At 35.6% G+C, this 15,863-nt stretch overlaps 1 protein-coding gene across 5 annotated transcripts; it reads right to left on the bottom strand.

The window, feature by feature from the left end:
* Window positions 1-24: 24 nt before the first annotated feature.
* Window positions 25-15,618, bottom strand: LOC122032593. 5 transcript variants are annotated; one of them, XM_042591903.1, is made up of 22 exons: window positions 15,413-15,618; window positions 15,171-15,329; window positions 13,260-13,463; window positions 12,991-13,172; window positions 11,425-11,551; window positions 11,155-11,352; window positions 9,528-9,729; window positions 8,972-9,411; window positions 7,661-7,768; window positions 5,438-5,523; window positions 3,407-3,458; window positions 3,214-3,300; window positions 3,102-3,142; window positions 2,189-2,263; window positions 2,002-2,124; window positions 1,808-1,927; window positions 1,612-1,734; window positions 1,420-1,539; window positions 1,227-1,343; window positions 1,030-1,152; window positions 827-955; window positions 25-752 (listed from the first exon to the last, which is right to left on the bottom strand). In XM_042591903.1, the coding sequence occupies exons 2-22, from the start codon at window positions 15,267-15,269 to the stop codon at window positions 236-238; spliced, it is 3,273 nt and encodes a 1,090-aa protein (XP_042447837.1). In that variant the 5' UTR covers window positions 15,270-15,329; window positions 15,413-15,618; the 3' UTR covers window positions 25-235. The 5 variants fall into 5 exon arrangements, with proteins under 5 accessions (XP_042447837.1, XP_042447862.1, XP_042447856.1 ...); XM_042591928.1 differs by having other exon boundaries at window positions 827-949; XM_042591922.1 differs by having other exon boundaries at window positions 8,972-9,408.
* Between the last annotated feature and the right edge of the window lie 245 nt (window positions 15,619-15,863).

Raw genomic sequence — 15,863 nt, 5'->3', positions numbered from 1 at the left:
TAAGCAAGCTCTGAATGAAGTGAATTATAGGCAACTAGAGCTTCTTTAAATCAAGGAATCAACTACCATGGCTGTGCATCTCCCTGCCCAGGCAGACTGGGAGCTTTACATAAATATGAATCCTCCATATGCAACTGACATAATACTACTCAGGTTATTAGTAAATGTGATAGATATAGAGGAAAATATGTGCAGCAATATCTAGATTAACCACTAGTTCCATTGAAACTCAAGTTTAGTCCTTGATTCTGCGCTTCCTTGAGGATGCCAAAGTTTTACTCTCCGGTGCTTTGTCAGTCGTGTTTGAGAGTAGCAACTCTGCTGTCTCATTCTCGGGATCCACTGCTTTTGCTTTGCTTTTCGTTGAAGGATTACTTGGTGTCGATTTGATATCAATCTTGGCGGTGGCGTGGCTTGTTGATTCCTGATCCTTTTTTGAGTCGTCTTCAGTGGATTTACTCTTTGAAGCTTCATTTGAGAAAGTGTCCTTGCTATCATTCAACTCGAGGATATTGTTCTTGGAGTCACTTCCAGATTTAGAAGATATGTTCGCCTTCAAACTATCCCGCTTGGGGTCATTGTCGAGGCTCAAATTGCAAAGTTTGGGTGGTCTACCTTTACGGCGACCGCTGGATGCACTTTCAATATTCAACTTCTTTGAAATGACACTTGAGCGGGGACCATCGTCAAAGTTTGAAATGTCAACTTTGGGTGGTCTACCTTTACGACGTTGACCACCGGATGCTGCAGCACTGCAGACAATAAGGATGTTAAACTTTTGCAATAGAACTGTGGAAGAACTAGAAATACAATTATCATTATCAACCTTGGTAGTGATGGTTCTATATTCAACTTCTTTGGAATGGTATCTGAACTCGAACCGTCATCAAGGTTGGCAATGTCGACTTTGGGCAGTCTACCTTCACGGCGACCACTAGATATTACGCCACTGCAGCTGATGAAAATGTGAAAGTTTTGAAGTGAAACTGCATAAAAATTAGATGTATATCAAAGTATATTGTTATCAACCTTGCTGGTGGCATCTCTTTTTTTAATTTCTTCTGAATGGCACTTAAGTTGGAACCGCCTTCCAGATTTGAAAGGTCAGCTTTAGGTGGTCTACCTTTACGGCGACCACTGGACAAGGTGCCACTGCAGCAGATAAGGATGTCAAATTTTTGTTTATGAAACTTATAAGAACAAGAAATACACTAATATCATCCAACCTAGCCAGCGTCGTCTCTGTATCCAACTTCTTCAGAATGGCACTTGGGCTGGGACCATCATCATGGTTCGAAATGCCGACTTTAGGTGAAATACCTGTACCGCTGGACATGGTTCCACTGCAGCCAATAAGGATATCAAAATTTTGAGATGAAATTGTATAAAAAACTAGAAATACAAGTATCATTATCTGACCTAGTTGGTGGTATCTCTATATTCAACTTTGGGTTGGCACTCGAGCTGGGACTATCATCAAGCTTCAAAATGTCAACTTTGGGAGGTCTTCCTTTACGTCGGTTACCTGATGCTGTGCCACTGCAGCCGATGATGAGGTTAAATTTTTTTGATGAAACTGTGCGCAAATTAGAAACAGTTGTCATCACTAACTTAGTTGGTGGTGTCTCTATATTCAATTTCTTTGCAGTGGCACTTGAGCTGGGACTATCATCAAGCTTCAAAATGTCAACTTTAGGAGGTCTTCCTTTACGTCGACTACCTGATGCTGTGCCACTGCAGCCAATGATGAGGTTAAATTTTTTGATGAAACAGTGCACGAATTAGAAACACAGTTGTCATCACTAACCTAATTGGTGTCTCTATATTCAATTTCTTTGCAGTGGCACTTGAGCTGGGACTATCATCAAGCTTCAAAATGTCGACTTTGGGAGGTCTTCCTTTACGTCGACTACCTGGTGCTGTGCCACTGCAGCCAATGATGAGGTTAAATTTTTTTGATGAAACAGTGCACGAATTAGAAACACAGTTGTCATCACTAACCTAGTTGGCGGTGTCTCTATATTCAATTGCTTTGCAGTGACACTTGAGCTGGGGCCATCATCCAGGTTCAAAATATTAACTTTGGGAGGTCTACCTTTACGACGACCACCAGATGCTGTGCCACTGCAGCCAATAAAATTAATTATTTTTTGATGGAGTGCAAGAAGAATAAATAGTAATTACCAACCTAGTTTGTGGTGTCTCTACATTCAACTTCTTTGAGATGACAGTTGAGCTTGTTCTTGCTCTCTTGCGTTTAGGCCTGATAAAGTGTGTCATATAAGATCAATCACAAAATTTGGCAGAAATTTCTTACTTGTTAAATTCTTCAGGAATTGCAAAATATATACCTTTGAGAAAAGATTCTGGTTTTAGTGAAGAGGGGAATTCTCTTGAGAAACAAATTCAGAACAAGTTTTTCTAGTACCTCTTTATGAGTCAGGACTACCTAACTACTTACCTACCAATATAGTATATGGGCCAATTTTTACTCACCAGTTAATCAATGTAGCTTATTAAATCGTTAAGAGGGCAGTATTACAACATCACAGCGAGAAGATATCAAAAACATAAAACAGAAAAGGTGAGGCTATGATAGCACACCACAAGAAAATGGTAAATGGGATCTTACCTGGCCAAAGTAAAAGGATTCTGTTCCATTGTTGTACCCAAAATTACTAGATCAATACAAAAAAAAATGATAGGAATCAAGATGTCTGGGAGATGATAATACATCAAATCATGGAAAGATGAAATCCCAGACTACTATTAAAATCTAAACCATTACGAATATTCTCTTACTCAGAACCACTCAATTAGTTTCAACGAGTATTTGTTGACCATCCCTAGCATAAACTTAGCAAGTGCAAATGATCCATTAAGATGCCAAGTCTAGATCTGTAAAAAAAAAAAAAAAATCCTTCCAACAATGATAAAGGAGAGAGTTAACATGATTGAACTATTCAAGTACAAAAACCATTTTAGAATCAAGTTTCCGATGCATTAAAGCTGAAACTAGAGGCAATTTTTCATTAAAAAAAAACAAAAATGCAATGTAATGCTTGTCAGTTGGTGATGCTTCAACTGAAAATAATACTTACTCTTCTGAGGAAAAAGGATTGCTCGAGTTTTTTGCTGGCTCCTGCAGATTAAATTAGCAGAAATTATTCTTTATATGAAACAAGTAAGAATCAGTGGGGAATTTTGACACACCACATCCATGTCACCATCATCATCAGTAAATTTCCAGCACTCTTTTCTCAATGATAGTTTCTCTACGTCGCCATCAGTGTAGACAATCTGAACAATATAGAACAGATTCACAATAAGTTCAACAAAGAATAAAAAAGAAAACAGGCAATAGGTTCATCAAGCAATGTATGTTTGGCAGGTTGCAACTTTCTACCTTGTGTCTTTGTGAAGTATCATCGTAGGAAACAACAACACCATCATAAAACCTGAAGGCCATAAAGAGATTATTAAATTGGAAAAAAAAAATATAAGTAAAATTGTTGATTATGACATGACCAATCATCAGAGAAGCAAAGCAAGCAGTTCCCTCCCAGAGAACAAACCCAAGCTCAGTGAATCTATGAACCTATAATCAGTAAAGCAAAGATAGTAGTGTCCAAAGAACACATCTGACAAGAAACTTTTATATTGGCCAAGTTTATGGCTAAAAATGTAAAAGCTTGAAGACTAACAAGAAGCTTCATGTTGGGATCTGAGCAATGTTACTCCCATGCTAAGTTATATTTGCAAAAGAAACTGCATAATATTCCCAACAACGAGTCAATTAAATCCTCAACAACATTTTTGACACTTTGTTGGTGTGTATGCCAAGTTTTGCATTTTATACCACTTCTCTATACCTGTATGCTAGACAAATTTGTAATGATTCCTTTACCACCAAACATAAACTGCACCTGAGGAATAGGAAACTAGCTGGTAGCATAGTTAATCGGAATTTAATTGGACATTAAGGTAGTGTTTAGTTCTTTCATGGAATAGGAATGGGAATGAGAATCATAGTATTGTGGAATGGGAATGGGTATGAGCATGAATATCACTATTAGAAACAATGTTTGGTTAATTAAATATTTTCTATCGGAATAAATCAAAATTTCCTTTTTTACCCTTATAGGAAAATAAGAGAAAAAAATATATGTGAGAGAAAGTTGAATGTGAGAAAAAAATACGATGAGAGAGAAATTGTAATGAGAGAAAAAATATGATGGGAAAGTATGATGAGAGAAAATGAGGAAAGAGAGTGTGATATGAGAGAGCATGATGAGAGGATGAGGAGAGAAAATGTAATGAGAGAGAAAGTGTGATGGAAGAGAATGAAGAGAGAGAGAGTGTGATAAGAGAAAATGAGGAGAGAGAGTGTGCGATGAGGGAGATTGAGGAGAAAGAAAGTATGATAAGAGTAAGTGTGATGAGAAAAAAATGAAGCAAGAGTGATGGGAGAGAAAGCATGATGAGAGAGAATGAGGAGAGAGAAAGTATGATGGGAGAGAATGAAGAAAGAGAAAGTATGATGAGAGAAAAAGTGTGATGATAGAATGAGAGAGGAAGTATGATGCCAGAGATTGCGGGAGAAAGTGTGATGATAGAATGAGGAAAAAGAAAGTATGATGAGAGAGAATAAGGAGAGAAAAAGTGATATGAAAGAAAAATTAAATAAATATATTAAGGGTATTTTCGTCCAAAACTTAATTGTCATTCCTATTCCATCAAAACTCAAAGGAGGAGGTGAGTTTCATCAATACTCAAGTTTTTTTGTTTCATTCCAAAATTTTAATTCCATCCCCCCAAGGTTTGGGAATCCATTCCCTCATTTCCAAACCCCTAAATCAAATGTCATCTAAATATGTGAATACCAACACATAGTGTCTCCATGCTAATTGGCATACAATGAACCAAGGTCCAAATGCCAACATTTAAAAAATCTGCAATCGGCATTAACTATTAACTTCCTTCGATCAAGTGTTAAAAAATCCTACAACAGTTGAAGAATTAATAGCAATGTAACAATACATATAGTTTGATAGTGGGAATAAAGTATAATGTACCCAAGTGTAAATAACTGAGATTTCTGGTTTGTTGATGTTGTTGTGCAATGACAATGGAGAAACCTTTAAGTATCTTTGTAAATCTAAGGCTGATAAAGTAATACATCCAACTATGATCATGGGCCAAAAGAAAACTATGAGAAATACACACCGCACAACAAGAAAAACTAATAACAAGATGGGCAAACATATGTTTTTCAATGCTACAACTTATTGCAAGCACCATTCACAGAGATGATAAAATAACCAGTGATTATCTTATTATTAACAACAATTTGAGCCTAAAGTAGATCTGGTACAATGCTATAGCAACAATAACATTCATTTGAATTTGAACGATCTTGAAAGAGAAGGTAGGCTACCTCTTATCTATTGGCCACCATACCCTGATTCGTGAACCAACAAGACGACCATCAAGATCTTTATAGCGAGTTGCTGTTTCAGAAATCTAGCACAAAGCCAACACCATTTCTTAAAAAGCATTTTAAGAAATAAAGAGGGAAGAATTTGGACAATAATAAAGAAAATTTTTAAAGGAAGAACAAAAAGAATTTGGATAACAAAACAATAAAGGAATTTGACTGAGAATTTAGATACAATTAAAAAAATTGGAATTAACCCAACTAATGCACAAGAAAAAGAAGATATATGACATATCCACACAAGTGGGAAAGAACATAATCTAGAATTTAATTTCAATTTGGGTCAATATCATCTACAAAAAATAACAAAAAACGACTCTTTGAACTTTCTACTCTATGAACTAATTCTCGGGCATCAGAGGCAATATGTTAATTTGTAAATAGTACAGACAATGATCATAGTAAGCATTAGCTACATAGGAAACGGGTCCCAAATTTACTAACCTAGTCACACAAGAAAGTGAACGATTTAATAAATTCAATGAGAAGTTGTGCTTAATAGAGTTAACCTAAATATCAGACTCATTAGTTACAGTTCAATATGAGGTGAATTCAAGTACAGCCAGAAAACCCACCAATATCAAATATAGAACATATGTACATGCATAGATACAAAAAAATCAGAGTGTTGCAATGAATGAGAAAAGACAAAATATAACTATGAAGATGAAAATCAAAATACACAGATTTGAAGCAAAATAAAAGGGCTAAAATTATGAAAATGCATCAAAAATACACCATGACATTTTGAATGTTATATAATAAGGAATTTGCATAGAACTCAATAAAAAAATAGCATATCGAGAGAAGATGGGGTACTAATAGGCCAAACTATAAGGCCAGCAATATTTTAAACCAAGCCCAATTAATCAAGAGGCAGATCAACATATGAAGTACATGTTTAAAACTTGAATAGCAATTCCATGTTTCTACAGTGGAATTATGCATTGCTTAAAAAAAAAAAAAAAAAAGACAACCCGGTGCACAAAGCTTCCGCCAATGCAGGATATTCATCCATCTTTGAATAGGCCTTAAAGACAACATATATATGACAGTGGACAATTAGAAATAATTATGTACTTAGCATTCACCTGCTAGAATAACAGAGCTTTGATATCTGCATAATTACCAGTAGAAACAAAATCCACATCATTTTCATTCATGCTTGTTTGTCTTACTAGCACCAATGAACATAATAACAATAGGCTCCGTAAGGATTAATAGCAGGATAGGTTTAATAAGCACAATCTACATTGCATCTCCAGCCACCGCTTTCTCTAACTAGTGAAGCTAATAACCTTGACTGAAAAACTAGGCTTGGGATCATCATGACTGATAAACTGGCACTCGAATAAAAAAGAAATAAAATGTGCAAATCTACAAGAAAATCATTTTGCACATTATTTCATTGGACAATATTTACATAAAAGATATTGCAGGTGAAATGAGGTGCTGACATGAATGTATAAGCTTTTAGTAAATAGAATCAAAACTGTTTTCACTCTATTAATTTAAAAATAGTGAGATGTTAACATTAAAATAAACTTAAAAGAGAACTATATTGATAAAAATTCAAAATTGTTTGGGACAGAGAAACAATCAAACTAATTTGACACACACAGAAGCTGCTCGTAGCTTAAACTTAGGTATCACTTCTTCAAGCAAATTGAGGGAATTTTGGTAATGAAGCATTATGTACGGGACATTGAATACACAAATCGTTCCCTGGTATTCTCAAATAATAAGGGACTATTGAAACCTAATCAAGCTCTCAAATTTTGAACAAAACAGTCACTACCTTGACTATCTTGATCTCCAAAGATATCTACATTTTTACTTAAACATCTATATCATAGAAAATGAAGCGATCACGTATGATCTGATGTGAAATGATTGCAAAAGAAAAGATTTAGGAGTAAATTCACATGAATGTTCTATTAACTTAATTCCACATGTTTTAGGGTTGCCCGATGCACAAAGTTCCCACCAATGTGGGTCTCAGGAAAGGGTCTATCGTACGTAGCCTTACCTTGCTTTGCAAGAGGCTATTTCCGAGACTTGAACCTGTGACATCTAGGCAACACAGCAACAACTTTACAGTTGCGCCAAGGCTCCCCTTCATGTTTCAGGTACTATAACTTAAATGTATTTATATGCATGTACCTCTGCGACATCATGGCAGCGTTTCCTGTAAGATTTTGTTTTACCACTTTGCTCTAAGTTGTCACTAACTTTCAGTGTTTCTGCAGCAGACTTCGAGGAGATCAGTTCCTGGACAAGATACCAAAGAAATAATTAAAGCCCTTCATGTCCAACATAATAGGAAATAATACCTTATCATATACATCAATGAGCACTTGATTTATCCTTCTCAACCAACATAACTGCATGAGTTCAGCATAGATTCGCAATAACATGATTTAAGGATGTATACAGTGATTACCTTTAAAAAATTAGGATCAGAATAAGGAAACAAAATGAGGTTAAAGAAACAGAAACCACATAGACACAGACACACAGGTATATGTCTGATATAATGTCCATGCAGCATGTATAGCTGATACCAACCCCATGAAGATCAGTTTCCAATCCGGTGTGTTCTTTCAAGATTATTAAAAAGCAAAATCTCCAATTTTAGAACTATCTGCAGTTCGATAGACTGGCATAATCTGGAAAATTGAGTAACAACTTGAACAACAAAAAGGTTTATGGGAAGAGATGCCCCCTCCTATCTAGCTAGTCCATTTGTGTTGCATTGAGCTCCACCTCACTTCAACAATAATGAACTTATGAGATTAAGAAATAATGTTGAACAATTCCCTAGTGACTAGTCAAAAATATGGGTCCTATTTTGGTAGTCATCCAAAAGCACAATCAAATGAGATGGAAAGACTCAAAATAATATCTGGATTCTATTATCCTTACGATCAAAAAGTAAACGAGCATCAAAAATTGTAATTATTACTAAGCAATGTATACTTAGAAAATAAAGAAGTACAGATTAGTTTGGTAGCCATTGTAGGTGTACCTCCTCCATGCAAAGGGTCGTTGCGCTAAAACAAATGCTTCCCATGATTTACCCCCTTCCAGAGAGTGTGGGGTCACCCTAGAGGGGCCGCTAAGGTGATAGCTTCACCTTTTCTCCAATAGTTTGGTAGTCATTGTCAAATATTAGATTGATAGGGTTATTGGTCTACTAAGTTTAGTCCCATATTCCTACTAGATTTAGGGCTTAATCATGAACCTATATATTACCATGTGATGGTCATCTAATTAACAAGTAATAAAATATTACTTTCCCAAAACTCTTTAGACAAATATTACGTGAAAGTTTAGATAATTAATTTAAACTCATTACCAGAAAAATTTGAGAAGCACAATAATGTTGCAGAATTTGGATTAGGGGCCAACCCTTTTAGGATGTTTAGAAAGAAGAACTATACAAAAAAAAAAACCACGACTGTAATAAATCACCTCCAAAGTTGTATCTTCATCTAATTTTTTGCCAATGAGATGATCATGATCCTTTAATTTGGATAATCGTGATTTTTGCTTCAAATGACCTTGATTGCTCTTATTGGAGAAACCTTTTGTTCTTGATAGTCTCTGGGGTTTTTCTTCCAACCCCGTTGCTGATGATTTTTCTATATCAAAATTACAAACACCATCTGAATCCATCTGCAACTGTGAGTTTTTTAGGGAGGTGGCTTCACCCAACATCTCAGAAATCCCTTGTTGTAAAGCAGACGCAAACTGCTCAACTTCTCCACTATTTTGCCTTGAACTAGCTCTACCTCGGCCTCGACCTCGGCCTCGCCCTCGCCCTCGCCCTCGCCCTCGCCCTCTTTTTGGTGTAGCTCTATCGAGAAACTCCTTCTGCGGTGGCAATGAATCTTGAACAGCTCCAATATCTGCTACAAAAGACACCGAGACATTTTCAGAATAACCACAAACAGTTAGTTGGCTCCTAACTTTTCAAATCAATATCCCAAAATTGCATCTGGTTTCACAGCCATTTCTTCCAAGTTACCTGAAACATCTCTGCTAACCTTGGTTCCATTTTTTGATTGATCATTGGATAGTTCAGGCTGCTCATTAGAAGATGGCTCTAAGACAGACTCACCAGTGACCATCTGAACAGTGTCATTGCTCAGTAGAGGCTCCGGTATTTTTGCCTTTACAGTAATTTCTTCAGAACAACCTTTTATTATTTGTTCTGGTTTTTTGGATTCCTGAAATGTGAAATATGATCATAAGCTAAAAATACAATGAATAACCATCCATTCAAGATGGAGTAGTACACCTCAAGCAATTTTCTTGAACATGACCTGTTAGACAACTGTCATTTATTTGAACATGATAAAAAAAACATCAAACTATCAGCCACTTTAAGAGGTACTAATTGATACCCTTCTTTGAAACTATAGTTGATCCCAAGATATCCCATTACACAAACCATGATGTCAAAATAAGGGTTAATTGTTAAATCTAAGCCCAAAGTTGGAAACGACTCCATCTCAAACTTTAATAACTCATGAATCCAGCCAGAAGTATGACTAATGTAATTCATCTAGCCCGAATTTGAACTCTGATAAGGTTTTTTATTTCTTTCTTATTCACATGGTTAGTCAAAATGCCTAGTCATCTAAACAAATAATCCAAATCAAATCTAAATTTGAGCATCTAGGTATAAGTTTATGTCAAACTGGACAACGTGATTTGATTTATTCTTAGTGATGGCAAGATGCCCAGTTTAGTTTTGATTTGAATACTTTATTCATATAATGGGACAAGTTAGTCAGCCATGTGAATAGAAAAGAGAGAACTATATTTGAATTGAACTTTGTCATGCTTATTTAGTATAATTAAAATTATGCATCTGGTGCTACTGTCAAAGTATGGACTAGATCTGGATTTTAACCTTCAAAATAAAATTACATTGACATATAAAAATGTTAATCAATTATCTTGATCTGGGTGACAAATACAGTAACTTATTTTATGTATAACCTTATCAGAATCAAAAGATTCATGCAATATCAATAACAAAAATCCTCATCAGAGGAATCACAGCAATTCCAATAACTAAATTTAAAGCTCTATCATAATTAAAGATAGAAATACGTAAATCAGAAGATAAAGCATATTGCATCAGTCTCAATGCATTATTGAAATGGTGCTGCTATACCAAGCCATATCACCTGGATTTAGCAAGAAAAATAAATTAAAAAATGGCATGACCAGCGAATTACAGAGCTGGAGACAGTCTAACAAGGATCACCGCAGATCACTAAGAAGAATAAATAATTCAAACCATGTTCAGGGCTAGTAGTAATACAACCACCATCCCAATGCAAACCAGGTGTTCGGGGTTATTGCAACTAATGTATCTCAGAAAACAGAGAAGTGAATATAATTAGCTTCCAGGAGTTGGCATAGGTGATGGCAAGAGAATAATAAATTAATAATACTTGCGAGAAATTAATTATCATATGATGCTCATCCTAATCAAGCTAATTAAAACAGGATTGTGTCAGGTATTATTTTGAAATGTATGATGTACGTCTGTTTGAATTTGGAAAAAAAAAATGAGGGTTAATAGTTTACCAACAATGTGAAAAGAAAAAATATAGATAAAAAAAGAAACAATGGCGCACCATAGTTTCAGCAGCAGTTATGATATCCTTCTCCATAGAATCAGAAGTTTCTTGACATATAGAGGCTACAATTCGACCATACTCACGCAAAACTGACTCATTGGACTGGGATAATTCAACAAGATAAGGCTTTAATTTCCCAGCACAATTACTGATCACTTTCTTCCCGAGACTATGTGCAATAGGCAAGATATCCTGCTGGCAATAAAAATGAATCAAGGAAATAGTTCTAGTAAGTAATGCCAGCAAATACCCAGAATTTGAATTTACTTTATTATCACTTTTGACGCTATCCAAAAGGCATAAGATTAGCTCTAATGAAATATCTTCACTCTCCTCCAACACAAGTGTCATAATTGTCTCCATAGAGGAGAAGATGATCTCAGGATGATTTGGTCTGTGAAAAATAAAAATCAGTTTCCGAATGTCAAAACTTCTGGCATTGACAACCAACAAAAAAAAAAAATTTAACAGCAAAAAGAGAAAATGAACAACAGTTTCATGTAGGATGGCAAGTTATTGAAGAATATGGGAAGTTCACTAATTACAAAAGGCTACATTTAGCTTGGAGCAAGCTGACAACTTGACAATGACACTGAATTATTTAATATCTAAATTGGTTAATTGGACATCATTTTTGTAATGATTTGTATTGATTATACTTGTACATAGTTTAATTATGAAAGTAATAGATGTTGAATCTATTTTATTCCTGTTAAAACCAATTAAACTCCTGTAATTTCATAACTAGGAAATGCACCACTCTTTAACAAACAAATCTAACAGTAAGAATGGGCCATCAGGGAAACAGAGATTTGATACTTGGACAAATGGTTCAACTGTTTAACTTGTACATCCATAGTACTGGCATATCAAATGAGAGGTTCTTCTCTGGTCTCTAAGAACCCGAAACACATGCATCATAAACGGCAGTCCAAGTTTAAGCACCATTAAAGCGATCTTCACCATGAAAACCTCGATGTAAGGACCAATGCATCCAATCAATTTTGAAACCCTTGTTGTGATCGGAACACCAATTAATTTTAATCCACTCTCTAGACTCTTAGCTGTGGGATCATTATATTTATTCACATTTTTTTTGTCCCATTCCCTGCAATTCTGTGATTTATTTTACTTGTGTCACATGAAGCAAATATACAGAAACTGCAATAAGCAACATTATCTATATGGTTTATTTGCAGTGGATTTCACACTTTCTGAACTCAAATTACACATCCTGAGATCAACGATACAACAGTATGCTAACTGAATTATTGCAGTTCCAGAGGTTTTCTGTTGCCATTTTTATCTCCAAAGTTATGGTTGCCAATTTCCCTTTTTCTCATTTGTTTCTTTAGTTTTATAATGTCCAATCTAATATGCTAAGGTTAGAACTACTATAATTCCCATCTTGTCTTTGACGGAAAATGGGAACACATGAAAATGTCCTTACGGTTAGGATTAGTCAACCATCATCTTCAGATGGCAATTTCCTTAACCACCCTCTTGGCCTAAATTTTAGATAATAATATGTGTAGTGTTTATTTGTATTCTGTTACAAGTTATTTGACAAGATATGGACAATTACAAAAGAGGAAGTTTGAAATTACCATGCCTAGAAAAAGGAAACAACAAATATTTAAACTAATAGTAAAGGCATTGCTAGTTGAAGTACACAATAACAAGTAACGACTCCATACTATTTGGGATCAGCAAAATAGATTTGACTGATCCCAACATTCAGCTTCAAGTAAGGATATGCCACCAGTAATATGTATGTTAGATTGAAAAGAAGATAATAATAGCAAATAAAATTAATATTAATGTATGTATTACCTTATTGCCCGGAAGAAATGACGAAACATTTTTAGGATTAATGAATCACACTCAAGATCTAACATCACCACACATGACCGAACTTTTGCAACAGTTTCAAGAATGGAAACTCTCGTGAGAAAAGAACGACTTGACATGTCATCCAAATCTTCAAAGGCTTGGACAATCCTCTGAAACAGCTCCTGGACATTGTAAGCAACAAGATTAAAGCGTAAAACCATGAACCATGAATCAATCAAATGCACACACATGTGCAAGCTAGAGAAAACCTTCATTAGGTCATCATTATATGGGGACTCGGGAGCTGTTATTCTTGTAATTTCACTAAAGCATGATGCAATGGCCACCCTCACATCTATATCTGAATGCCCCAGCAGCCCCTTATCCACCAGTGCTTCAATTGACAGCTTAAGTGCATTTAACATTGAATCTGTTGGAGATTGTTCCACTCTAGATAACAAACTCCCAGTTTGCTGCAGATTAGATTCAAGCAACAAATTGATTTGATGCGTGACATACAGAAGAAAAAAAATTGAATCTATGAGAACAAAACTAGATATTCCTTTTTTTAGCAACATAAATATTCCCATTATTGAACATTGAACATGGGCATTTCTTCATTTAAGTCAAGGCCATCCATATATTTTTCAACTCTCAACAGTGTGCCTTGAGATTAACACCTGTTATCCTAAACGATGCACCACATCAAACCATGCCATGTTAAGTCTACTTGTTCCAACACAACATATAAAATAGAAGAGATGCAAGATATAAGCAAATTATATAATAAAATTTTCAAATAAAGAAAGTCGATCTAGACATATCATCAACTGATTACAAAAAAAATTAACATCAAACCAAGAGACAGCAAACTGTCATCATACAATCAGCAACAGCATGTAATGGGAACAAACATCAAGCTCTTTTATTGACAAGAGAACAGAGAACTATAATAAAGTTTAGTGAACTCACCGTTCATACAATGTATGCTTGACAAACCAATTATCTTTAGCTAAAGCATGGGTCTTATCACATGATGCTTTTCCAATGCAAATTTGAAGGGGAAAAAAACATTAAGGAAAACCTTGCAAACACAGTGAATCAGAACCTCTTCAGTTTAAGGAGCAACTTGTTCCACCAAGGAAGATCCTCTTATACTTTTCTTAATCCAAGGCACCAACAATTATAGGCCTAAGCATTTATCACGGGTTGTGCTTAATCAAAATAACATGATTTCATAGAACACATTTATGATCGTAAGTGATGGTGTTGTGTAAAAGCATCTAGAAAAAATAATATGGGTGGAATATATAACTCCCTTTGTCAGACATGGTAATCCCAAGTATTAGTGCAGTTTTAATTACATTAAGTTGAGTTTGGTGTGCTTCTACCCCTTACACCTTCAAGACTTCAACTGTGACTAAGCTGGTCTAACTATTTATCTTATTTTATCATCTACTAGGGCTAATACCTAATTTCCATTGATAGTAATATTTTGTATATTTTCTGATAACCTCATCCCTAGGCAATCTCTTTCAACTACATTACCATTTTGTAAGTGTTATTCCGTAATTGTCAACACTTAGATTCATATAAGTATACCACAGTCACATTTCAACTTACACACCAAGAACTAACTACTAGCATTGAATATGGCTTGAGTAGGTGGAAAATGTTGATAGATGTAATTCCTTGGAAATTTATAACATTAGAAAATAACCACTAGCAGATAACATTTGCAAACAATCAACAGAATGAAAAGCATATGAATAGGAAGCATACAAAAAAAAATGCAGTTGGGTTAAACCAAATTAGTTTGCATGGAAGACAAAGTTCTTCAGACTGTGACATCGAGAACCCTTTGAACATTGTTAAGTAAATAGCATGATATGGTTGGTGAGAAATGTTTAAAGTGAACAAACTATAAAACCATGAAACAAAACCCAAAAAAAAACATCATTTTCTAAACAAGAACCACTAAGTAATAATGCGAGCCAACAATACTACATGGCGAATGCATGGATACTTAGATTGTATGTTGGGAACACAAGCCTCGATATAGACTGATATATATTGCTCACGAAAACTTCAGATAACCAAGAAAATCCCACGACATCGGATCATCAAAAGTTGGACAAAAAAAAAATACAACAAGAAGATAAAGCAACGGCAACGCTTACATTGAGAAGAGATAGGAGTTCATCAGCACCACAGGGAGGAGGCGCCAGCCTGCTCCCTACCTCCCGGAGCCGATGCTCCAGTTCCCCCGTGTCCGCCATGTCTCCAAGCCTGAAAACCTAGCCACCCCGATCTCCCCGATGCCTCGGCGAATCCAAACCCTTCAAGACCAACACCATCAGTCCAGAAAAAAAAATAATGGAGAGAGGAATCGAAGAACGAATCCAATCTAGGGTTCAGTCACCCGGGGGACCGCTAACCGCAGAAGAGGGATCTGAGATACTGCCTAGTTCACTGTCTCATGGAGGCTCGTCCCGGCACCGTCTGATCGCCTCGTCAATAGGCGAGCAACGAGGGAGCCGGAGAGAGAAGGCGGTAGCGGTGGCGGTGGGGGCGACGAAGCCGTCGGAAACAGCAGCCGGAGGAGATTGGAGGAGAGTCCACGGAAGCAAATATAACTGTGCTTATTAATTATTTAGCAATTTATAGCATTTCGTATTTGGAATTTAAAATTAAAAAAGAAAATTTCCATCTTGCCTCAAATTTCAAATGCCCCTTCTCAATCAATTTTTTTTTAAAAAAATAATTTGAATTTATTTAATTTACTAGTTTCAAATTATAATTTTGGAGATTAATGAATGAAATAAATAACGAAGGTCTTGAGATTTTTAAATACAATTAATTAATTATATATT

The sequence above is a fragment of the Zingiber officinale genome, chromosome 1A (assembly GCF_018446385.1).
Source record: "Zingiber officinale cultivar Zhangliang chromosome 1A, Zo_v1.1, whole genome shotgun sequence".
Classification (NCBI taxonomy): Eukaryota; Viridiplantae; Streptophyta; class Magnoliopsida; order Zingiberales; family Zingiberaceae; genus Zingiber; species Zingiber officinale.
The sequence above is the reverse complement of the archived record's forward strand: the minus strand, read 5'-3'. Positions and strand labels throughout refer to the sequence as shown.

Excerpts from the sequence above, each read along its gene's own strand:
- LOC122032593 (XM_042591903.1), bottom strand. The coding sequence starts at position 15,269 with ATGGCGGACACGGGGGAACTGGAGCATCGGCTCCGGGAGGTAGGGAGC. Across the intron at positions 1,540-1,611 it reads ATAGAGACACCACCAACTAA|TGGCACAGCATCAGGTAACC; the intron begins GTTAGTGATGAC and ends CATCGGCTGCAG. Across the intron at positions 753-826 it reads ATAGAACCATCACTACCAAG|TGCTGCAGCATCCGGTGGTC; the intron begins GTTGATAATGAT and ends TATTGTCTGCAG.